The 24,765-nt window shown below is 60.6% G+C and overlaps 1 protein-coding gene across 1 annotated transcript; it reads left to right on the top strand.

Annotated features, from left to right (window-relative positions):
* On the top strand, positions 1-23,689 carry PPP1R37 (protein phosphatase 1 regulatory subunit 37; the record flags this gene model as incomplete). The annotated part of the gene is given in 13 exon segments (XM_076360663.1): positions 1-67; positions 8,599-8,696; positions 9,635-9,680; positions 12,734-12,834; positions 15,522-15,641; positions 17,120-17,270; positions 18,116-18,271; positions 19,722-19,834; positions 20,158-20,299; positions 20,774-20,940; positions 21,548-22,457; positions 22,940-23,028; positions 23,120-23,689. Coding segments are annotated over 11 exon segments (2,061 nt in total). The 3' UTR covers positions 23,023-23,028; positions 23,120-23,689.
* Positions 23,690-24,765: the final 1,076 nt, after the last annotated feature.

Here is a 24,765-nt window from a genome sequence, read left to right as displayed (position 1 = left end):
GTGACGTTCCCCTCCGACGAGGACATCGTCTCCGGGGCGGTGGAGCCCAAGGACCCCTGGAGACACGGTAACGGCGGGGGTGGGGGGGAGGAGGCTGGATACCGGGTTTGGCTCCTCGACGGGGGGGCTCCGGCGTTGGGGCCGGGCCGGTGCCGAAGAGGCCGGAGCAGAGGCCCCGCTGCGGCCCCTCGGGCCCGGGGGAGAGACCCCCCAGGCGAAGCCGCCCAGGGCCGGGTGCCCCGGCGCGGCCTTTGGGAGCCCCCCGAAACCACCGGCCCGGCAAAGCCACGGAGCTGAACCGGTGCCGACGGCGGGGAGCGGCCGCCCCCGGCCGTCGAAGGCTTCGGCCCGGAGGGAAGCTCCCGGCTTTGCCGCTCTGAGCCGTTGGCGGTGAGAACGGCGGTGGCGGTTGGGCTCCGCCGGCGCGGTGGGAGAGCCCTGCCTGGCGTCCGGCTCTCCGGCGGGGGTCTGTGCCACCCACCGCCATCGAGGAGGGCGACGGTCTGGCGGCAGCAGCGCGGAGAAACCAGCGTCTCTTCCCCAAAGCGCTACTGAAGCTTCACCTGCCCAAGGGAGGAGAAAGGAGACGACCCGGAGCTCCGTCCCTCCGAGGTCCCGGAGGTTTTGGTGACGTTTCTGGGTGCTGACGTCCACCCCAGCCCCTCCGGCAGCGCAGGGAGCTCGGCGCGGCGAGCAGAGGAGCGTCGTGTTCCTGGGAAACGTCCCCGAACGAGGGGCACGTCCAGAGCGCGAGCTCCAGCAGAGCGCCAGCGCCCGTTCTCCCGGCGTCCGTGGATCCGCTGCCGGTGGGTGCCAAACCCGTCGGGGGCTCTGCTCGAGGCCCCTCTGCCGGGCTGGGTGAGGGGCTTTGGACCGGGATGCCTCCGGGGCTCCCGATATTTGCATGACGTGGCTGGCTGCAAATTTCAGGACGTTCTTTCTACCGTACCGAAAGACGGGAAGCGGCTGGAGATACGGTAAAGGGCGTTGCGCTGCGGTACGAGCGCGGCCACCCCAAAAGCTCCCTGGAGGCCGCTGCTGGCCAGGGTTCGCACCGCGAGCTGCATTTCTCTATCCCAAACCGAACCGCTGCAGCACCCGCCGCCAAAAATCGTCGGTAACCGGCAGCCGCGCCTCCTGTTTGGGAACCAAACGGGCCTTTTACGGGCCTTTTTATTTTTACTGTGCCGCAAGCCAGAAATTGGGTTTCTCCCGAGTTTTTTTTTCCAGTCGCGCACCTCCTTGGGTGACGAGACCCGTTGCAGTTTCGCTGCACGGACATCGGCCGTGGCAGAAAAGGCGCTGGATCTCGTTACGTAGCACCGACTAACTCTGGTTTTATTGCTCGGCGTTAGCCGGCTCGTCCCAAGGCGGTGACCGGTAGCCGGACGTCTCCCTGGAATACCTCTAGCAGCGGAGAAAAAACGACTCGCTCGTGCGTTTTTGTTGTTTATATATCCAGCCAGCTGTGTTAATAGGAAATTTCCGCCGCTCGGATCCCGCTCCGGATGAAGACGGGACGTTCACCTGGCAAAGCAAACCCGGGGCTCGTCCCCCAGGCCCTTCTCTGCTGCTCCAGCAAACGGGCGTCATTCAGCGCTCTCAAACGAGCCGCTCTCTTCCCGCACGGCCTTATCCCAGAGGGAGCCCGGGAGGGGCGGATTCCTCAGCCGAACTCACCTTTCCCGAGGCTCCGGGCACTCTGGCTCAGAGCTAGAGGCTTTCCCCGAAGGCGTCGCGCCCTTCGGGTGTTGGGGACCTTTTCTTTAAAGCCGTTTAACCTCGAACGTCAGCCCCCGAAGGCGCCCGGCGTGAGGGGCCCGAAAGCAAATTTCCCCTCTGTAATTAGAGAGGAATCCCGTACGCTGCTGATCGTCGCGGCTCTGTGGAAGGCGGCGGCGTTCAGGGCAGAGCCGGCATCCGGACCTGCCTTTTCCCTTGACTTCAGGAGCGTGTTGCCCGTGACGCCACTTTTATTCTTCCTCTCACGTGTGGATAATAACTGTTTTTATTTGGGGCTTTATTTATCTCTCCTTCATCATTTGTCGGCCGAAATTGCTCCGGCGGACGCGCCTCTGCTCGTTTAACTTCCTTCTGGCTATTTGAATCTGAGGTCTCCTTCCCAGCCGGTACCGGCAGGGCCGGTTTTGCCGGGCAGCACGCGGCGCGGGGCTCGGCAATGCCGCCGCTGGCACATCGGTTTGGGTCCTCCTCTCCGGCGCGCTCGCCACCCCGCAGCACTCGAGGGCTTGGAAGAGGAAGGTAAAAGAAGACGCGTGGTTTACTGCGAAGCTTCGCGCTACACGACGCGAAGGAGGAGACGTGTTGAGAGCATCGTTGGCGTCATTTAACGGGCAGTGGGTCCGCCTGCCCCCCGTTTCTCACCCCACAAGACGCTCGATTATTTTGAAAACCGGCGATATCTGACTGTCAGCGGTTCCCTCGCCCCTCGCAGAAACACCCCGCTTGACCGCCAAGAGGCGGGCGGTGGCTTTACAGCATCACGTTTCTTACCGAATCGAGCACCGTTGCCTTTTTTTTTTTTTTCCTTTAATATTTCTCTTTTTTTTTTTACCTTCTTTCCCTCCCCCCAGGACTGTTGCACCTTTAAAGCGTCCTGATCCGACAGAGCCACCTGAGCTCAGAGACCAGTGGCCTCTCTACAGACCCGTGTCGGGTTCCCTTCGTCAGCCCTCCTTTCCCGTGAAACCTCGCCGATCAGCGTTAATTATTTCTGCCTTTAATTCTTCAGTGCCAGGCTGCGGTACCGGCCTCTCTGCCGCCTCGCCCGGATCAATGTCGGGTTAAATTACAACGCTTTCTGCTCTGACCTTCCTCTCCGCTCCTTCCCTTCGGCGGCCACGTGGCCGGTGGGTCTCTGCGGGCCCCGTAACGGAGATGCTGCTGCCGGGTTTAACCCCGAGGAGACCCGAAAGCTCGTCCCGTTTTTTTTCCCCAGCTTGTTTTCTGACAAAACCCTGTCTTGATTTAAGCCCGGTTAAATCTTGATTTTAACCCGATTTAAGGTCCAGGGGGTTGGCTAGGATGGGATGGGTGCCGGATATACCCGGAGAGGGGAAGGGTTTAGGGCCAGACGCTGCTGCCGTCCGTCTCTCTCGGTTTGCCGGGCTTCCCTGCCGCGCCGGCGCCCCGCAGGCACGTGGTTTGTGGGTGCCGCGTTATCCATTGGGAAATGAGCCAGAGTGCAAGATGAGGGGGGGAAAAAGCGCCCCTTTATTTCCTTTCCCCCCCCCCCTCCTACGGCTTCGCCACCCGCTTTGTTAGAAAGCTCAGGACCTCCGCGCTTGGGGAGAGGAGCCAGAGGCTTCCCCTGCCGTCGAGACGTGTCATCTGCCATCTCTGACGGAAAGCACGGGAGGGGAAAGACGTCTGCACCTGATTCCCCGGGATACAGCCGGGAGACGGCAGCAGCGTCGCGAAGGAGCGCGTGTGGAAACACGGGGGAAAAAGAAAAACAAAAAACCGGAGGCGGCACGTGGGGGACGTCCTGCCCTTCCCAAGCGTTTGAGGTCTTGGTGTGTTCGGTTTGGACCGGCGTCGATGCCGAGCGTCGTGGCAGCGAGGAAGCCTGGGTCGCTGCCGGCGTCGGGGTGTCTGCCAACGCAGGAGAGACCCCGGGGAGGGCTGGCTCGTGCCTCTGCCCGCCGCCGTCAGGTGGCGAAGCTCCGTTACCCCCCCCCCCCCCCGGCTGGTGGGTGCCGGGGGATCCGGTGCCCTTCGCTGGAGGAAGAGCAAAAATCTGGGTGTCGGGGTGACTCTGGCACTGCCTTCTCTCCCTGCGTCGGGTGCCAGCGGACCGAGAGCGAAGGAGCCGCTTGACTGCCAGCAAACTCCTCTGCTGGGGGGTGTTTGTTTTTTTTTTAATGCTTCCCTAGAAAAGAAAATAATTTTCTTCCAGCCGCCGTTCCCCTTGCGTGGGAAGACGGGAGGTGAAGCCTCGCCCGGAGAAGCGGCAGCAGGATTGCTCCCGAGCGGAGGCAGAGAGTTAACGATCTCGTTTGGTGACCTCAGGGATGGAGGTAAATCATTCGATTAGATCGCATTAAAGTCGCTGCCTTTTCCTTGCCTGATTGGATTTTGGAACCTACTCCCCGAGCAGCGCCAGGACAGGGACGTCCCTGCTGCCTACGTCGGCTTTCGCCTCCTTTTCCTTACGCCCTGCCTCCAGGGACCCGGGCTCGAAACGAGCGCAGGGAGCGAAACTAAGCGAAGTTTAACTGTGGAAAAATCAGCTTTTCTCTTCCGTGGCACGGAGGCCGAGGAAAACGAGCCGACTGCAGCCGGCAGCTAATGCCGCCTGTTAATAAATAACGACCTGTTTGCTTTGGCCGTCGCGTCGTCCCGGGGGTGGACGTGGACGGAGGAGCGGGCGAAGCAAAACCTGCCGAGCAGTTAGGAGCCCGGAAACGCCGGGCTTTAATAGGATTTAATGGTCGGTCCCTGCTCGGTGCCACGTTTCCTCGCAGGCAGCGAGGCCTCTGTGTCATCCCGGTCCCCCGGGGGATTAAGTGCCTTTCGGGAAAGGTAAATCCCGGGGGATTTGGGGATCCTTTCCGGGGGATCCAGATTTGTTGCCGCCTGAGTTGCGGCACCCCCGGGGGGGGGGGGGGGGGAGCTCCTCGCAGAGAGCCGGAGCAAAAAGAGCCCCCGAAGAGCTCGTAGTTAAGGGCAAAACACACGGAAACGGTGCTTTTGGTGACCGGGAAAAGGAGAGCGGCACGAGGCCGTTGTCTTTCGCAGGAAGGAGCGTCGTTTGCATTTTAAACTTTATCCGTGACCCTTTCTGGGGTTTTTTTGTTTTTTTTTTTTTTTCCTGAATTTTCCAAGCTTTCTGCCAGTGCCTCGTCGGCTGAGCGGCCGCGGTTTGTGTTTTCCAGTGCCCGCGCCATTGCTGGAGCAGGTCCCGGTGAAGCCGGCAGCCGCTCTGCCAGGAGCTGTGGGCAAAAATTAGTAGAAAGCTATCGGATGAAACACATCGAGTTACGCGGGAGGTGGGAAAATACCCTCGTTACCGCTCTTCGGACCTTAATCCGCCGAGCAATAATAAAGAGATTAATTACTAAGGTAGTTAACTCTGTTTGGGGATATTAGCGCAGGGTTTTAAAATGGCAGAGGGGGTCGGGACCCGAGCGGGGTCAAAGCCGGTCGTCATTTGGGGAATAAATCTTAGTTCTTCGTTAGGGAAACGCGGCGAAGGCTTGTGCTCCTCTCCTGGGGGGACCTGAAGCGCCGTGAGATGAGCTCTGGTTTCCGTCTCGTTTTGTCCTTTAACGTGATTATTTTTTGGGGGGGCAGACTTTAAGGAAGGGGGGGATCCAGGACGCCGTCGGGGATGCTCCGAATGGAAACCTGCGCGGTCTCCAGCCTGCTCTTCCTAAAACCAGATATTTGAAGCCGCGGGTAATTCCACCCGGGCCAGGAGTCAGCCGCGCTTTGCTACCTCAAGTCGCCCGCCCAACCGTGTGTAAATATGTATTTTATCAAACCTGTTTGCGGAACAGCTCTGCTTTGTTTTATGGACGGCGTCAGCAGCGGTAAAGCCCTTCTGCCAGCTCCAGAGCAGCTGAAAAACATGTGCCGTGCCGCGGGATCGGCTTCAGCCCTCGTCTGCCGCCCCGCTCTGCCAAAAAAAAAAAAAAAAAAAAAAGGCTTTTCCCTGAAATTTCAAGGGTTTTTTGAAGGCGGATGTTACAGACACGGCAAATATTTGCCGGTGAGCCTCAAGACCGAGCTCAAACAGGAAATATAAATATTGGCTTGCAGGCTTCGTTACCGCAAACGGGCAGGAGAGCGGCCCTTTGCGAAGGGGGAGAAGAGAAACGAGCAGGGACGGGACGCTCTAAAAACCCGCGTGAAGAGCCTTTTCAATTAAAACCCCTGATAATCTGGCGAGGAAATTCCCTCGGAGGGTCCGGGTGCTGATCCTGAGGATGCATCGTTGGGGCAAAAGTAAGAACGTTTTTCGTGGATCCGAGTTTCAGAAGAGCGAGGTGGCCTCGGCGCGAAGCCCGAGCCTTGCAGGGGGAAGAGCCGCTGCTCGGTGTTGGCGTTTAACCTCCTTAAAGGCTTTGCAAGGGCAAAACCAAGATCAAATCCCAACTGCTCCTTCCAGCAGCCCCACCGAGATGATCCGGAGCCGCCGCGGAAGGGTTACGGACCGGCTGGGCGATCTCGTGCCAGGAATGGCGCAGGGATTGTCGGTTATGGGGACGTACGGAGCGGGCGCCGGGCTCGCCGGCATTCGTGGCCTCGCCCGTACGGTTACGTGAGCGGTTGCGACTCCGGGGGGTAAACTCGGGGGGGTTTTCCAGCAGCCGGCAGGTGCAGGAGCTCCGGGTGGGAACAGACCGGCGCTGGCGGTGAAGCCCGGAGGAGACCTGGGAGTCGCAGGTGAGAGGTTCCCGCCGGTGATCTGGATCCGCTCGTGAGCGTTTAACCGCGTGGATGAAATCATCCCGGGACGTTCTTCGGGAACAGGGAGTCACTCCGATCCTCGTGGACCGCCGGCACGAGACTCGGCTGGTGCGGGACAGCGAGCTTCTCGGTGCACGTCTCTGTGTGAAGAAGGACGTTGGAAGCTTTGGAAGCAGCTCGAGAGGACCACGAGACCTCTTGCTTCTTCCCGCTGGACTTCCAGCGAGGCGCGGCGAGCACGGAGGTGTGCCAGGATGCGCGCAGAGGGAAGCGGAAGCAAATCCCCGTCCTCCAGCAAATGAGGGTTGTTAAAATTTAGGACTTCCACCCAGGAGAGGGCAGACCGAAGCATTTTACTGCCGGGAGCTCGTAAAAATTAGATTAGCAAAGCGTGCTTGAGTTCGGATTTGGGGAGAAATCCTTCAGCCAGGACATTTTGGAGCCGGGTTCGCAGGCGCTTGGATTGCCCCGTGCCCTTGCACTCCCGGGATGCTCGTCCGCATTTGTACAGCGGCGACTCTACTCTACTCTCCTCGCTTTCCCAAAATCGCGCTTGATTTTTTTTTTTGAGGAAAGCATTCACGTGGCAGACGGGATCAGAAACGTCGCAGTGCGCTGCTAATCCCCTCGCTAACCTTAATATTTCTCTGTTTTTTTTTTTTTAGACGCGGGGCTCGCTCGGCCTCGGTGGATTTTCCTCCGCGGCGCCTTCTTCGGCTCCCAGGGAATCGGCAACCCGGCACGTCCCCGCGTCGCGTCGGACGAGCAAACGCTTTCTGTCGCGTGGGGCTTTTGGGGCGTGAAAGCCAGTCTTAGGTCTCGCCTAGTTAAGCGCTCGCTTAGGGTGTATTTGAACCTTTGCTGCCTTGCTCGGCACGGTGTTAGTTGTCCCCGCAAACCTCGCCGCGGTGGCCTGGGAAGGGTCATAGGGCTTAAAAACCGCTGAAAAGGCGTTTTGGGGCGGTGCAGCCGAGCCGGGGCACGGCGTCGCCTCTGCCACGTGTCGCTCTGACGACGTCCTGCTGCAGAGATGCCCGACGGGTTTGTTGCGAACGGGGGGAAGATTAAAATAGTCTTTTTTTTTTATTATTACTATTTTTTTTTTCAGCTGGTAGAGTGTTTAGGTTTTTATTGAGCTCTCTGGATGTCGTAATCCTCGGGGATGGGAGCTGGGGGGGGGGGGGGGGGGTTGCTTCGTGGCTCTGCCAGATGAGGTTCCTGGGGAATCTGGTTTCTCCAGATCGTCTTCTGACCAGGGGTGGCTTTAGCGTTCGTTCGGGCCGATCGCCGGACCGAAATCATGCCAAAAGCGGAGGTGGGCATCGCCTCACATGGCTAATGATCCCGTGGCAGCTCCCGCCGCCCCCGTCGGCTTCCCCGGCATCCGGAGCGGCAGCATTACCCGTGATTCAGGGAAGGCAGAAGCGGTGAGTAAACGCCGCTCGGCTGCTTGGAGCCGAGCTCGGCGGCGCTGAGGCGGTGACGGCAGCAAAGCGCCCCTCCCGCGGCTTCCAAACAAGGAGCCGAATTTCGAGGATGTATTTACGGGAGGATGACAACTCTGGGAGCTTTTAGCCGATGTCTCACTGCCTGGGGCTGACCCCCGAGTCCTCCGCGCGCTGCTCCGGCTGTCTCCGGAAGCCGATTAGGGGAAAATCCGGGGTTATACGCGGGGGTGGATGCACCCTGTCCGACTCCGTGCCCACACGGCGATCGCAAAACGATCGAGTGAAAAGCCAAAATTGAGTGAAACTAAAAGCGAGAGGAACGCATGTGACCGCGCTGTTTTTTTTAACCACCGCAGCAGCCTGCTGAAGGGGGGGGGGTCGGGGTTTGTCGTCCCACGGCTCTTTCTAAAAGCTTTTCTGCTCCCAGAAGAGCAGCTCTCGTGCCGAAGCGCAGCTGGAGGAGGCGGGAGGTGCTTCTCTGGCCCCTTTTCTGCCCGAGCAAGACAGGGCTTGCTCCCGTAGATGCGTTCGAGCAAGCCCTGCTCAGGCTTCGCTTCGTTCCGTCGCATTTGAACATCCTTCGTCCTTGTAATCTTGCAGGCTCCTCTGCCGGGCGTAAAATCCCGGCGGATAGCGGCATCCGATGGGGGAACGCGGACGTGTCGATTCCTGCAAATACAACCCTAGCCTCAATTCTTACCCTGTACCTTTTCAGCCCAGAACGTGACTGTCGATGAAATCATGACCGCCTACAAGCAAGCCTGCCAGAAGCTGAACTGCAAGCAGATACCCAAACTACTGAAGCAGATACAGGTACAGCTGGTGCGGGTGCCGTCCCAGCGCCAAGTGATCAAATGCACCCCTTTATTACACGACTCGCCGTAGACTTTTACAGTCGCTGACGTGTCAGATGGGAACGGAGACTCCTGTTTTAATATGACGAGCGGGTTTTGGGACAGATGAAACTTGCTGCAGGGAGCAAAAGGGAAGGAGCTTGCTAGCAAAATATTATGCGTAGTTTAACGTGCTACCAGACCTCGTTTTTTCCCCTGCTGAAGCTGCATCCGTCTCCTGGGGCTGCTGGGGGGGGGGAGCTCCAGCCCGGCTGGCAGCGGCGGGTGCTGGGGGTGGGCTCTGACGTCCCCGCTGCCCCCCTCCCGGCACGCCTTCGAGCCAGGGGACGAGACTTGTACGGGCTTGTTTGCGAAGCGGTTTCTGCCTCGGATGTTATTTTAAATGGAAATCTGCGCGTGCGGTTGGAGGAGGGAAGCCCGCGGGGAGACCGCGACGAGGGCTGTGGTTTTCCCTGCTCACACGGGGTGAATTAAAAGTCCCATTTAAATCCTCAGGCCTGAGAGCAGCACGCTGGAGCTGCTTGGCCTGGGAGGGAAGATTTTTGGCTTTTTCACCCGCCGTTACCTTCCCCAGGCAGCTCCGGTGCCTCCGTGGGCGGAGACGGACCCTCTTCTTCATCAGCCACCTTTACTCGTAGAGCTCCAAGACCTTGTCCCGGGGAGGGTCACCAGCTCTCCCCGCGACTCGCAGGGATCCAGCCTGCAAAGCTGCCGTAGGTGGCAGCTTTGATTTCGAGTGAACCGCGGGCTGGGAGTTCCCACGTCCTCTCTTCGTTTGGGGGAGGATTAGCCCAATTTGTCACGTTGCCTCGTTATTCTAGCGCGTTAATTCCCTCCCCCCCCCCCCCCCGCCTTCCTCCTCCTCCTGAGTATGAAATGCTGCTTTTTCTTTTGCAGGAATTTAAAGATCTGGCTCCCAGGATAGACTGCTTAGATCTGAAAGGTGAGCTCCTTTTTCCATCACCAGGGGATTTTATTTCTCTTCTGGGCAATCCCGGCGTTTCATTCCATTGGTACGGCTCTTGCTGGAGTCGTGGTCCCAGTCCCGGTTGGGGGCTCTTGCAGGCTAGAGCGGGAGAGCGCCTTAATCCCAGCAAGAGCAGAAAAGTAAGTACCAGAGGTGTTTCTCTGTGAGGAATATTAACGTCCTGGTCGAGGAGCACCGAAACAGCAGCAGAATAGCTTCAGCGGCCCCTCCAGCGGCGGATTGTCCCTCACCACCTCCGAGCACCGTCCTCATACCCCCCCGCCTCCTGAAGCGGCTCGTTCGGGGCACGAGTGAGGGCTGAGCCGGAGCAGGTTTGCCGGAACACTTTTCCGACTGATGTCTCGAAACTCCTCGCGCGGTGGGAAAACCGGAAAGGTGTTCCAGTTAATTCTCTTACGGCAAACGTCTTTGTGAACGACGGCTTTTGTGGAGCATCTCCCGTAGCTCCAGAAAGGAGGGGAAGAAGGTCGCCTTCGCTTTCCTGCAAGGTCTCTGCTAGGGAAATGTTTTACAGGGGGTTCTTCTCGCAGCAGGTCGCTGCCTCTCTCCTCCTGCCTTCCGCTGGTCTTCCCTTCCTAAAGAGCTGCTGCTTCCCCTCTGCGCTGGGGGATGCCTCCCAAAAACAGCCTGGGAGACGGGCAGCGAGAGCAGCCGCGTAGCAGGGACGCTCCCCCAGCGCAGCCGGGGGGAAGATGGAGCGGTCAGCGTTGGCCGGAGCGTCCTTCCTTCGTGGCGCGACGGTGTTGGTGTTGCTCCTCTCAGCCCTGGGTCGTCCTGGCAGCGTCTGCCTCCTGCTGAGGTCCTGCCCGGGCTCTCCCGGTTTTCCACGACACTCGGCGGGTGCGCGAGTGGATTTTGCTGGAGCAAACTCCAGCTTGGCTCCGGGGGCTGCAGCCTTGGGGTTTAATCCGTAGCACTTTGGTGCCTGTTGTCGCTTATTCAGTGTTTGGGGGGGGGAAACCCGAAGGCTGGGGAACCGCTCGGGAGCTGCCGTTAACGAACCGGAGAAAATACCTCGCTGTGCGGGGAGCCGGGGTGTCCGTGGCCTGAGCTGATTCGCCTGGAGGAGGACAGACGTGCTGCTGGAGGAGTAACAACACGAGCTTGCCCAAACAACCCCCCAAAATAAATCTTTTACAGGCCCCATCACCATCATTTGGACTCAACTTTGCCAGACAGGATTTTTTTCTTGACTTCTTACAAATCCCGCAGTCGTCGGCTGGCTGGGCAGCCGGAGCCCGCGTCCCCCTTCCCCTAGAAGTGGGGGCTTCTCAGAAGACCCCAGGCGATGCAGAAGCCCGGCTGCTGGTTGCTTTATGCCGTTACACGCGATATAATGCTGGCACAGCCCAGGCTCAGCCTTTAGCGAAGGGTTCGCAGTTCCCCTCCTCAGCACTTGCTTTGCACGACTGTTTCCCACCCGGCGTGCAGCCGCTTCTCCCCGGCGCTGGATCCCCCTCACGATGGTTATTACAACAGAAAGAAAGCTCTGGGTTTATTTTAAGCTGCATTCCACCTTTTTCACTCGGCCTGGTGTCGGACGTGGCCTCCTCCCGCTTCGAGACGTCGGAGGGAGCTGACGAGGGACCGCAGCTCACCCTGGTCTTGTTGAGTGAATTCCCAGCTCCGCAGGGTGAGATCGGCCCGTGGCTTGGCTCCGGCGTGGAAAGGGCGATCTATTTGGGAAGCACAGGCTGGTTCCCCGTCGCTGTCGCCTTTGCTGACGAGGCTATACCAGCCGGGGAGGGGTCGGTGGGGCTGCCGGAGACCCCAGCGGGTGACCGTTCGCTGCTGCATTTTTGGCTTTCGATGTTTCGGAGGGGATCGGTGGGGTTGCGGCACGGAGGTGGTGGTGCACCGGACCTGGCTGCCATCGCCTCGTTCTTCATACGCGGGACGGGATCTGCTGGTGTTAGGAGGACAGGTAGAGCTTCCACCTCCGCATTTGCAGGTCCTCTCCTCCCCAAATTCGGTTCGCCTGGCAGAACCACCCGCAGGCAATCGATGCGGCCTCTAAAAGCAGCCAGCACAAATGCTTATTGAGGGGAAAACCCCCCGTTTTTCAACCAGAAGTAGCTTGTGCAGCAGCGCGGGGCGAGTCGCAGCCCCGTAAGCCGGTGGGGATGAGCTGTCGTGGCTGGTCTGCGGGCTGGCCAGCACCTCGGGCCTCGGGAGACTTGCTGCTGCGCAGGGCCGGCGAGGGTGCTCCTAGGAAATAAGCAAATAAATAAGTAAATAAAAAGTCCAAAGTCTTGGGAAATGTTCTCGAGGCAGCTTGTGCCAGCGCTTCCCTAAATCGAAACGTGAATAACTTAATTTGGCAGAGGCAGCAAAACAGCGTATGTATTTACAACGCGCGTGCAGGGGTTTAATTGCAACCCCGTGGTGCTTTTATATAGCAAAAGGAGTAATCAGCCGCCTGTTAGTTTGTCAGTGGAGATGCTCGTAACGTAATTCCGGATGAACTGAAGCTGGCGAGGGGCTGGCTCCTTGGGAAGACGGCTGGTCTGCCCAGCGGGGAGAGGCAAATCCCGGTTTTCAGTGAGTTTTAGGCGGCGAAAGCATTGCTGCTGTGTTGGGTGAGCAACCGCGCCGGTCTTCAGGTGGATTGCCAAAAATCCTCCGAGCTCGCCGCGTGTAATCGAGCGAGAGACATCCTTTCCGAAGTCTCCCTGCGGACCCCTCTCCCGGCTTGTGGCGCCGCTGGTGAGCCCCGGCGTGGCTTTCAGGGCTCCCTGCGGTGGCCGGTCCCCGCCTGTTAATGAGAAATACTCATCCGAGGTGATGCTTTCCGCTGCTGGGCTAGGCACGCGTGAATAAATTAACCTGAACGCCCAATATTGGGTTTGAATTTCCCTTCAGGCGGGTTATTTGAAAGGTGGGCTGCCTCCGAACGGGGGGGAAAGTCACCTTTCCATGTGCCCTCTGTCCTGCGGCTTGGGGCTCTCGAGCTGTACGTGTTTTGTGCTGCAGCACCCAAATTCACCTTATTCTGCTCTTTTCCCCAGGGGAGAAGCTGGATTACAAAGCCTGCGAGGCGCTGGAAGAAATTTTCAAGCGGGTCCAGTTCAAAATTGTTGATTTGGAGCAAACGAGCTTGGATGAAGACGTAAGTGGCCGTGACCTCTCCTGGCTTCTCGTTCCTGTTTCGCAGCTAACACAAACCCGACGGGTTTTGTGGTCAGTCCTTAGCTCCTCCTGGGCACTGACTTATTTTTTGGGGGGCTGTACCGTGTTGCTGTACCCATTCCCCTCATACCCACGCTCTGATTTAGGTCTGCTGGCGCAGCGTTGAAGGGAAGAGGTTGACCGCTCGCTCTGAAGCCCGGGTGGCCACAACGCTCTGAGGCATTTTAAATACGTATTTTAAAAGCTGTTCTGAAAGCTGAGGGAATTGTGGACAGCTCTCGGACGGCTTTTCAGGGCTGAGGGTGAAGTTCAGGCTCCCTTCTGCACGTCCCACCCCGTCCCGACTTGCCTTCCTCCTCCCTCGCAATGCCTGGGGCCCTGAGTTCAGGTCCCAGTGGGTAAGCGGAGGAGGTTAAAAATTAAGGAAGTGGTTAAAAATTATTTTAGCCAGCTCCGGTCCCGAGTTCCCCTTGCCCCAGAGCATCTCCTTTCAGTCCTTGCGTCTTCAAGGGTCTTGTTTTTCCCACGTCGTCCATCCCTATCCTGAACCTGGCTTCAGACCTGTCTTTTTGTCTTTTCTTTGGAAGCTCTTGATGCCTTTTATTTCCCCCGTTTTTCCCGCTCGAGCAGCGCTTTGGGAAGGCTCAGCAGCCACGAGCTTCTCGGGGCCCCTGCCCGCGTCCGATACGAAGTGGGGAAAAATGTGACTTGGACGGTGGCTCCTGCTCCGACCCCGTGACGGTGCTGGCGCTGAGCCGCGGCGGCTTCTCGCTGAGCCCGTCCCATCCTGGGGCCGTGCTGACGCGGCCGGCCGGGATCCCGCCTGACTCAGGCGCTGGGGGCATGATCCCGCTGGGCTCCCCGGGGGGGGGGGGGGCCACGGCCACGGGACGGGGCTGTTTGGGGGTGAATGAGTCCCCCCGACGGCGCCGCAGGCCGGCGAGGGACGTGCAGCCGCAGAGCAGGGACGGGCTGGCTGAGCTCGTGACGTCTTTGGCTGTAAAAGGATCCTGTGCTTCGTTCGACTCGTTATCTTGCGGGAGGAACAATTACACGTTAATAATTCAACCCTATCCCGTGGCTTCAGAGCTGGACGGTGCGGGCAGAGAGATTGCAGACCTCGGCGCTTTATGGTTTTCTCTTCCAGTCGCTTTAAAGCGAGGCCGTCTGCGGGGCACGAGGGGTCCGACGTGTCTCCGTGTCTGCTGCCGGGGGGGGAAAACAGCCGTGGAGGGTTAACGCCAGCCCCCCGCAGCCCTGAGACCTCCCGCTCCTGTCCCCGTCCCTCCGATTCATTCGGCATCAGCAACCTTTTTTCCCCCCGGGCTGCATCACGCCGGGGACTTGGTCACCCTGGTACCCAGATTCTTCTCCTCCTCGTTTCCTGCCGATGAGCACCCCGTTTCCAGCAGACAGTCCTGTTCTTCCCCGAAGACCTGTTCTTTCTCGTTTGCCTTCGTGCTGGTGTTTTCCAGTCCTCCAGGTTGCTCCGCATATTTTTTTTTTTTCTTTTTCTGGAAGCCTCGCAGCGCTTTTGTGGCTCTTCTCTGCCCGCTCCAGCGTACATTTCAGCTAATTTTCTCCAAAGAGGCTCATTATGTAATTAAGCAAATTGTTCCACTTCTGCCGTAGGAGCTTTAGACGTTTCACAGGCATGAGTCCTCCTCTGCTAATCCCTTTCACTCCTAACCCTGCTGTAAGTTTTGGGTTTTAGACCTTTTTTTGGTTTGTTTTGGTTTGTTTTTTGTAGCCCGATTGGATTATCGGGTGGGTTTTTGGCTGGGGAAGTGTCGCTGCTGCCTGCGGAGCTGGATAACCGCGCAAGGCAGCGGACGGGCGCCGAGCTGATAGCCCGGCCTCGGCTCAGGTTGAATATCCAGGGGGGGGAAAAAAAAAACAAACCCATGTTCCCCTGTCCTCGGAAGTCTCGTTCAAGCTCCTGCGTGTCCCTGGTGCTTTCTCTCCCGGTGCCAAGAGGGGCAGGGTTGGGGTTGAATCCCTCCGCAAGGTGCCGTCTCGGGCTCGCTCGTGGAAATCTTCACCCGCAGGCGGCTCTGCCGGCACAGCCTGCGGCAGGAACGGTTGCGCTGGAGCTGTCGTCTCATCCCAGGCCTTGCCGGGTCCCCGTCTGCCCCAGTGACGGTCCCCGAGCACGTGCCCGATGGCAGGGACACCGGGAATATGGCGAGATGCCTTTTTCTTTTTTTTGTTGTTCTCCTGGAGTATCCACGGGCAGCAAATCTGCAGAGAGTCCCTCGAAGAGGCCGGGGGCACGCGGCTATGCCACGGCCGGGGCCGGCACGGAATGGGGGCGGGATGGAAAGCGCCACGGTGTCAGCGGGCACAGGGACGGGCGGACTCGTCACCTGAGATGCCGATTTGTTTGCACTTGAGGTTGAAGGAAGGGGTTTTGTTGCCTGGGCTGCCTTGGGGCTGGGGGGGGGGGGGGGATTGTGGACCTTGTCTGCAAGAGCCTAATGACTAAATACCGGAGCGGTGATGCGAGGTCGTGCGAGAGGCGTCTGGAGGAGTCGGCTTGTGCCCAAGCCGCTTGTGTCCTAGCACGCCAAAACCTCTTTTTTTTTTTTTCTTCTTTCCCCTCTCCGACGCCGCTCAGCCTCTGCCCGCCCGCTTAACGCAGCTTTTCCGTCTGCCTTTGATTCGCAGGGCGCCTCGGCGTTATTTGACATGATCGAGTATTACGAGTCGGCGACGCACCTCAACATCTCCTTTAACAAACACATCGGCACCCGAGGCTGGCAGGCCGCTGCCCACATGATGAGGAAGGTTTGTGCTCGCTCGTGAATATTTTCGGCACCCGCCTCCCTGTGGCGACACGGGTGGTCTCGGGTGAGTCTCTCGAAAGACTCCTGGGTGCTTCCCGAGACCGTAGGGGTGGTTTTGTGCTCGGAGGTTCAGAAAGACCTGGTTAGCCCAGGCTCGGAGGCAGGGAAAAAAAAAATCACCGTTCCCACCTGCCACGAGGTCGCTTAATGCCTCAGCGAGCACCCGGAGCAGAGAAAATGGAAACGCAGATCCCAGCAAAAAAAAAAAGAGCAGACTTTTATTAGCGGCGTGCTTGCAGGGTCAGCTTCTCAAGCTGGGTATTCATTATCTTCACGGCAGGATGACTAGCGCCGGTGTTTGGCTTTGCGGGGCTAATTAACCTCATTGTTCAGCGCTTGAGTTCGCTCTGAAAGCCGAGCGCAGAGGAGGCAGTGCCTCATGCTTCCCGCTCGGGGCGCGGCGCAAAACCACCCTCTATCCGCAATTACCTATCGACCTCCTAATTTTAATTTCGGCGCTGCCGACGTTTCACCCAGCGCCGCAGGTGCGTTGCACAACTCCGGTTGGAAAGCCTGCGTCCCGGTAGCGTTCCCTGCCACGCGGGCGTCTTCGCGGTGGGGTTGATATCGGAAACGGGAGCTCGCGCGGTGCAGGCAATGCCCCACCCTGTGTTTTGGAGAAGCCAACCACGCGGTGCGGGCCGACCCCGTAGTGATGCTTTGAAACCGGCTGCGTGTACGCGGGTGCGGTGAAGGGGCTCGAGACGCCCCTGGGACGGCTGCAGCTTGGGGCTCTTAATTTCTGGGTAGGCGAGGGAGAATCTGGAGGTGTGAAAGGGCTTATGTTAGCACGGAAAACGGTAAATCAGCCAAACAGAGGCCGTTGGCGTGCTGCGGATCTCGAGCAGGAATAGACGGCGTGTGCGAAGGCGGGGCAGGGTCTGGGAGGCAAACCCCAGACGAGGGACGCATGGCTTGACGCCTTCCCAGACCCCGGATCCGGAGAGCTCAGGGCGGCACGTCCTCGGATGTGTAAGGACGAGGGAAGCTTTTCTTTGGAGAACGTGATGCCGCTACGGTCACCTGAAGCGCGTCCTCCCCGGTGCCGTGGCTTGAGGGTGACGGCAGACTCGGTGTGGAGGCGATTCTCCGGGAGATAAGGCGTTTATCTGGAATTGCGTGGTTCGAGCGTGGAGCTTGGTGCGGGCCGTCCCGGCCCACGGGCTTATCTGAGCAGTTCCTTCTGGCTCTTTGCCTCTTATCTGAAGCCCGTGGGGTGACCAAAATGATGTTTCGGATGGGCGTAAGTCTTCCCAGGAGCTCTTATCTGAGCAGCCCGGAGGCAGCATTGGTGGCCGGGATGGGACTTGGCCTGTAAAATAGCTTGGCCTTAAACTCAACTTAGAAAAACAGCCAAAAAACCAGCGGCCGAGGCTGCGCGGGGCTGAATGCTGATCCCTCTCATGTCTTCGCCCCCAGACGAATTGCCTGCAGTACCTGGATGCCCGAAACACGCCCTTGCTGGACCACTCCGCGCCCTTCGTGGCACGCGCCCTGCGCATCAGCAGCAGCCTGGTCGTCCTGCACCTGGAGAACGCCAGCCTCTCGGGACGCCCGCTCATGCTGCTGGGTGAGTCACCGGAGAGCGGGCACCGAGCTCGGGCATCCCGCGGTGCCCGCCCGTGTCCCAGAACACGGCGGGATGCCGGGTGCACGGGGCAGAGCAGCGTCGACGCCGGGCTCGCCGTCCCGGCGTTGCACAGCGAGGTCTCGGGGCGGTCGCTGCCGGCGTGCCCGTGCTGACGCACGGCAGCGCCCGTGTCTGGTCCAGGTGGGAGGTCGGGTGTTTCTGTGCCAGCCCAGCCTGCGGGCAGTGGGTGTAGGACAGTGCTGGGCGGCCCCTGTCGTTAAGCTAATGAATTATCAATAAATCACAGCCAGGCTGGAGATAATGGCAGTGTTGTGGTAGCAGCGATGAGCTAAGGGTTCTGGCAGGGGAGCGTTTCTGGGGTTTAACCGTTTATGAGGTTGGCCTAGCTGGAAAAAGGCGATGCGCTGGCGAGGGCGCGTGCCCTGCGTGAATTGATACCAGCTCCGGCCGCGGGCAGCCCCTTCGTGCTGGCACGAGCTGCCGCCGCTTCCCTCTGCGGGTGGGAGGGCGAAAAGGGGCTTGCGCGGGATCCCGCTGCTGTCCAAACGCCTCAGAAATCCGGCCAGGGATTTCAGCCGGCGTCCCGACTGTGACCGCGGTGGGTGCCGACGCAGCCGCGAGCGCGTGCCGGGGGCTGCGCGCTCTGTGGCACCGCTTCGGGCTCGGACGGGCGCGAGCGCTTGTAACGGCGCGGCCAGGACGCTCCCGGGCCCGCGCGTTGTGCGGAGGCCGTGACCACGTGGGCACGCCGGCCGGCAGCGCCTCTTCTCCGAGCCGTCCCGGCGCCGGATGCGGGTTGAGGTGCTGGTTTTCCGCCTCTTCAGCCACGGCTCTGAAGATGAACATGAACCTGCGGGAGCTGTACCTGGCCGATAACAAGCTGAACGGGCTGCAGGACTCGGCTCAGCTCGGCAACCTGCTGAAGTTCAACTGCTACATACAGATACTCGACCTGAGGAACAACCACATCCTGGACTCAGGTGAGGCCCCTCGCCGCTCCTTTGGGCAGAGCCCCAATTCCCTGGAGTTTTGACCCGGTTTTAAGGCGGGGAGGAACTCGCCTGCGGGGCGCAGAGCTCAGGGGGGGGCCCCCGAGCTGAGCCGAAGCAGGAGGGTTGCGCAGAGCAGCTTCAACCTGTCAAAAGGATTTTGGCAGGGTAAACCTCTCGGTTTTTTAAAGCTAAGATCATTAGAGAAACTTTGATCGCTTCCTGGGCCGGGCTGCAAGGTGCACGGCAGCTCCCCGAGGTAGGGAGAGGTGGGGATGCCTCACGCCTCGGAGTCGTGTCTTTCGGCTCCCTCCGTCTCTCGCTCCCATCTGGTTTTTCTCCTCCCCGCTCCCCAGCGCCAAACGAGTGGCCAAATCTAATATCAATCCAGGAATTGCGAAACAATCCCAGCCCGGACTTCAGTCCCGGCTGGTTCTGGTCAGCGACGCCAATTACTCGGCCGAGTGCCGCGGTTTGGTGGAGGAGCCACGCTTGCTCTGCACGAGCCGTCCCGGCTGCCTTCGGGTTGGGTATAAAGGTAGCCGAGCGTGACCGAGTCGGATGTCACCGGCGCTGTTGTGGCCACCCATGCTCCCGGATGGGTCCCACCCTAAGGTGCAAATATTAATTTGCCGCCTTCCAGGTCAGCTGCCACGTCCCTCACGTCTTTGGGTGCTTAATAACGAGCGGCGCTGGGGCTCTACGTGTCGGAAGTCACTTGGTGGGCGTTGCTGTGGGTTTCTGCAGCATCGCTGGCGTTGGGGTGCTGGGCGCTTATCAAATAAGCATGTTTGCAGCAGTTTAAAACGGCGCCTGCCCTCAGCCCGGGCAGGATTGGGCCGGGAAGGTGTATAGAGCGGTGGAGGATCCGCCTCTGCAAACTGCTCCGTAGCCCCGTGTCTGGCGAAGAAGGGGGACGGTGACCCAAAGGAAGGGGTGCCCGCCCTGCCTCCAGCCTCTGCCTGCGACCGGGTGCCGCCCTGCGTCCCCCCGCGCTGCGGGCACGGCGTCACCCTGAGCGCACGGCCAACCCCAACCGCCCCATGTCCCCGCGCCTCCGGCTCCCTCCCCGGGGCTCTCGTACCCTGCTCCAAAGGCTTCAGCCTAGCGCTAATTAATTTTACACGCCAAGAGGTTTAATCGCCCGTTTGCACACACGGGAGCGACGCGCTTTGCCCGCAGCCGAGGTCAACTCAAGCAGCTGGGGAAGGGGTTTGGAGGGGGGACGGTGTTCGGAGATGCTGCCAGCACCGGAGCTTGGCGTAACGATGCCGTGGCTTTCTCCATCGCTGCCTGGGCGCTGTTGTCCCTGCCCGTCCGTCCTACCCAGGATCGGGCAGCACCTGAGCGGAGGGACGGATCGGAGGAAGCAAGGGAAGCGCTGTTAGAGCCGGCAGGATCCGCGCTGGCGGGGGAGGGCTGACCCCCGGCTGTTTTCCAGGCTTGGCGTACGTCTGCGAAGGGCTGAAGGAGCAGCGGAAAGGGCTGGTCACTCTGGTTTTGTGGAACAACCAGCTGACTCACACCGGCATGGCCTATCTGGGGATGACGCTGGTGAGTAGATCTCGGCACCTTCCTGGGGACGATGGCTTTACCCCCGGGCGCTCGGCTTTGCACCCGGAGAGGTGTCTCTCTCGCGACCGCCGGGGCTGGATCCGGGCAGCGGTGGGAGCGTACCGGCCGAGCGGGTCGGCATGACGTGCCCCTGGTGCTGCGTCAGAGGAAAACCTGTCCCTTGTCCCCCCTCCGCCGCTGCTCGGGTGTCCCCGGCCTCGGCGGTGTGGTTAGAGGAAGAGCCGTGAATTAAACTCGCTCGGGCTTGAGACGGACCCGCCGTCCCGTCCGCCTCGAGCTGTTTATCCCCTGGGTACCCGCAGCCTCACACGCAGAGCCTGGAGACCCTCAACCTGGGCCACAACCCCATCGGGAACGAAGGCGTCCGCAACCTGAAGAATGGGCTGATCGGGAACCGCTCCGTCCTTCGCCTGGGCTTGGCGTCCACCAAACTGACCTGCGAAGGTGGGTGGAGGCCGGCGCCCACCGGCCGTGCCGACCGCGGCCCCGGTTCGGCTGGCGGCTCGGCCGCCAAAGGCTCTGTATCCCCCGCGGAGCTTCCCTTGCTCTAGAGCAGCACGCAGGGTCCGCGTTGGTCCTTGAGAAGGTGGCTTGGTCCGGCTCAGCTCGGCCCTGCGGCTGCGTGGGGTCTCGGGGGGGGGGAACACGGCCTGGCTTTAACCAAAACACCGCAGTTGGCCTGTCCGAGGCCACCTCGTCCCGTGGGTTTGGTGCCTCTGGCGTCTTCTGTTCCCTGTGGAAACCTTTTCACTGAGCACGCAGGGTGCCTGGGAGCTGGCGCCCAGCTCCCGCTGACACCCCCCAGCCCTCCCAAAATACCGAGCTCCGCTAGACGCCACCCCAAGGAGCGCCGTCCGGGGACCGGCGGTGTCATGGCTTGTACCCTGCCGTCACCGGCGGCTCTCCTGTCCCTCGCAGGTGCTGTGGCGGTGGCGGAGTTCATCGCGGAGAGCCCGCGGCTGCTTCGCCTGGACCTGCGGGAGAACGAGATCAAGACGGGTGGCCTCATGGCGTTGTCGCTGGCCCTGAAGGTCAACCACTCGCTGCTGCGCCTCGACTTGGACAGGGAGCCCAAGAAGGAGTCGGTAGGTAACGGACCCGCTCGCTCGCCCGCTCCTCTCTTGCCCTTTCGGGGGGTCTCGTTGAGCCCCCCGGCAGGAAAACGCCGTCCTCGAAGGTGATGCCTCCAGGCTTCCGCTCGGCTCCGCCGCTTTCCCCCTTTTTCAGCTGAAATTAATTCCTGCCCAGCCTGCGGCCCCACGGTTTTATGCGAAGGTTGGCCGGTAAAATAAACAGCTGCTTCCCGGCCGGCAGCCCTGCGCTGGGATGCTGAACGCACCCCAACACCGCGGCTCGGGTCGGGGGAATTTCTGGAGGTCTCCGGTCCAGCCCCCTGCTCCGAGCAGGACCCAGCCAGCACCCATCGCTCGGGGTCCTGCTCCGTTGAGCATCCCCCGGGATGGGAATCCCACGATCCTGGCAGCCATCGCTTTGAGAAGAAGCCCTTGGGGAACTCGATTCTCGGGCGATTTAATTGTTTCTTGGGGAACCATCAGTCACGTCTTACAGGGGTGGAGGAAGAAAACACCCTGTTACGGTGTGCCTAGGTGGAAAATAAACGTGGAGCCGATTGTTCCCAGGCCGCTGATTCCTGAACCTTCCAAATGACCGAGGGTTTCTCTGCCCTCGCAGGTAAAAAGTTTCATCGAAACCCAGAAGGCTCTCCTGGCCGAGATCCAGAACGGCTGCAAGCGCAACTTCATCCTGGCCAAAGAGAAGGAGGAGAAGGAACAGAAGCTGCAGCAGTCGGCCTCGATGCCGGAGATCACCGTGACGGAGCCTCTGGAGGAGGGTCCGGCAGAAGACGGCCGAGATGGCAGCGCCGCCTCCACTCCGGAAGAGGGGGAAGAAGCCGGGGAGACCCCGACGGCCTCGGAGAACGGGGACGCGGAGCCGGCGGAGGACGACTCCGATTCGGATACGGACGAGGAGGCGGACACTGGGTTAGAGACGAAGGACTTGAGCGAAACGCCGAAACGCCCCGACTCCGCCGACAGCGCTACCGCGCCCCAGCCGCTGCTGTCCCTGGAGAAGCTGAGGGACCGGCCGCCCCCCCTGCACATCGCCGAGGAATTGCAGCGTGACGCCGATACGGGGAGTCCTGCCGCCTCTCCGGCCTCTGCACCCTCCCAGGGAAACGAGAGAAGGATTTCGGTTTCCAGTCCTGGGCGAGGCCATAAAATCTTCGTGGTGACGCGAGTGGAGAGCCTGCCGGAGCGAGCTGCCAGTGCCGCGCGCCCATGGGAGGACGCCGATGCTGCCGCGAAACCCGCTGAGCCCCAGAGCCCGGCTCCGGCCACAAAACCTGAACTCCCGGCGCCCCGGACGAACGGAACGGTTCCCGAACCCGCTGCCGGCTCAGCAACGGCGCCGGCAGTGCCGAGCGCCGGCTCCGACCCCGAGCGGGGTGACCCCGCGGCCTGCGAGAGCGCGGCCCACGACACTCCCCTCCCCAACGGGCTGAAGACGGATTTTGCGCGAGCGCTGCCGGAGGCGTCCTCGGACGGCGATGGGAAAATGGGCAGCTGCGCCGCCGAGCACGGTAAGAGCTCCAGAACCGAGCCCCCCCGAGGGGTCCCGAGCCCCCCTCCCGGCCGCTCTCTCCCAAAATCGCTGCAGGGCAGCGTGGCGGAACCCGGGCTGAGTGCGGAGCCGTTCCCTGCGCCGGCGTCTTCCCGGGGCTTGAAAATCCCCTGCTGCTTTCCCCATGGGATGCCCGCGGGCGCAGTAATTTGTCGCTGGGGGGCTTTTCCTGGGGGCGTTTTAACCTGAAGTGAATCTCCCCCGCGCTCAAGAGCTTCGTTCTTTGAAGTGCTCCTTAATTGGGTTCCCGAACGAGCTGAAGTTAATGAGCCCTGCGGGAGGCTGGTTGAGCCTTTTCCGTAGCGGTCAGGCTAACGCGCCGCCTTCCCCCGCGCACATTTTGGGAAGCGGGGGTGGGGGGGGGGGGGGGGGAACCGGGAAGGCGGGGGAAAAAACCGGGAAGGCAGGCAGGCGAAGGAAACGGCGGCCGTTTGCTTGCAGAGCTGAGCTGCTCCAAGAACGAGCAGGAGCTGGAGGAGCTGCTCCTCGAGGCCAGCCAGGACGCGGGGCAGGAGCTGCTGTGACCGCAGGTGAGCGGGGACAGGGGCCGGGGACAGCCCTGGGAGCGTCCTGGAGGGCCCCGGGGACCCCATCGCCGCTCTCCTCTCCTCTCTCTTGCAGGTCCTCGGGGCCGCTCGGCATCAAGGGGAGGCTCCGGCGTAGCTTTATTTCTCTTCCCACTCCACACAATGATTAAGAAACCAAACCTCGGGCTTCAGGACAAAGGGTTATTTTAAAATTTTTTTTTTTTCCCCCAAACAGTTTCCTGCCCCCAGCCTCTTCCCCAGGCGCCCGACTCGCCTCCCCTGCGCGGAGGGACCCTGCTGTGTCCCCAGGGCGATGGAGGGAAGGGAAGGAGAGCAGAGAAAAACGACCCAGACGGGGACGTCCCGGCTCCCAGCCGTCCCTGCCCTCGCTGGACACTACCTGACACCTTCGCCTTTTCTTTTTCTATCTTTCTCCGAGGAGGAGATCCCCCGCCGGGGCGAAGGCGGCACGGCATCGGTCCCACCGGGAGATAGATTAAAAAAAAAAAAAAAAAAACCCACCACACACTACAGGGACCGAGGTGCCGGTGGCACGTGCCGGGAGAAGGATGGAGGGCTGCGTGGCCGGGCTGCCGTCGCCCGCGGGGGAGCGTCTGTCACTAAAGATACCCAGGACAGGCTGCGTCCGCAGCCACGATGGTTATTTATTTTTAAGTTCCTTTTTTTTTTTTTTTTTTTTTGTTTGTTCGTTTGTTTTCGGTATATATTTATCGTCATCTGCAAAGTTACCGGGTGGGGGTTTAGAGGATGGTGTTAGAATTAATTAATTCCTTCTGGGCTAACCTGCAACTGAACTCCTGCTCCTGGGCTGCCGGAAAAAAAAAACAACACCCCAGAAACACAAAAAGCAGCATTGGGGGAGCCCCCGCCGTGCAAACCGCCCCCCCCACCCAGGGGGGCTGCGGCCTCCAGCGGGCCGGGGCTGGGAGAGGAGCAGCCTGAGGGCTGCCAGGGCACAAGCTGCTTCTCCTCGCAGCCGGCCGTGCCGGCACGGCGTCTTCCCGGCGAGGTGGGAACCCGTCGCCGCGGCAAGAGCCGGTTCGCGTCTGGCCGCCGCGACCTCCTCGGCATCCTCTTCATCCCGGGTTCCCAGCCTTGGGCCATCCCCGGGGAAAACCGGCCGGAGGCCCCCCGGCGTGGGGTTGGGCGTCCGCTGGCGGTGACACCCGGGCCCCCTCCACCTCCCTGCGCTCCCCAGGGACGGCCGAGCCCCTCCAGGCCCGGCGGCCGGTTTTCTCAGGGAGGGTGCTGGGGGGGGGGGGGGTGAGGGTCCTGCCCGGCGTCGCCGCTGCCGCCGAGGCTGGGGTGGGGGGGAGAGGACACGTCGCTTTTCTTTCTTAAGTGCAATAAATCTATCAGGGAGCTGCGGGCGCGGGGCCGGGCACCGGGGGCGGCTGGGGGGGCGGGGGGGGGGGGGCTGCGGCGCTGACACTACGGCCGGGGGCCGGCGGCCATCGATCTGCTGGTGTTCGTCATTTCTTTTCTGTCGTGTATTTTTGTTAACACCGTTTTCTATTAAAGGAGATCTGCATTCGTCACCGACTCCCCCCCCCGCTTCTCTCTTTTGGTGCCTCGCGGGCAGCGCTTGGGTCATCCCCCCTCGAAAATCAGCTTTTTGGGGCCTTTATGGGAACAGACGAGGCCAATTCAGAGATGAACCCCCCCCCCCCAAAAAAAAAAAACCCAAAACAAACCCCGGGGAGGATTTTCGGAGCGGGT

The sequence above is a fragment of the Aptenodytes patagonicus genome, chromosome 29, assembly GCF_965638725.1.
Source record: "Aptenodytes patagonicus chromosome 29, bAptPat1.pri.cur, whole genome shotgun sequence".
NCBI classification, from domain to species: domain Eukaryota; kingdom Metazoa; phylum Chordata; class Aves; order Sphenisciformes; family Spheniscidae; genus Aptenodytes; species Aptenodytes patagonicus.
Note: the sequence above shows the minus strand (reverse complement) of the source record. Positions and strands in the feature narration are given on the sequence as shown.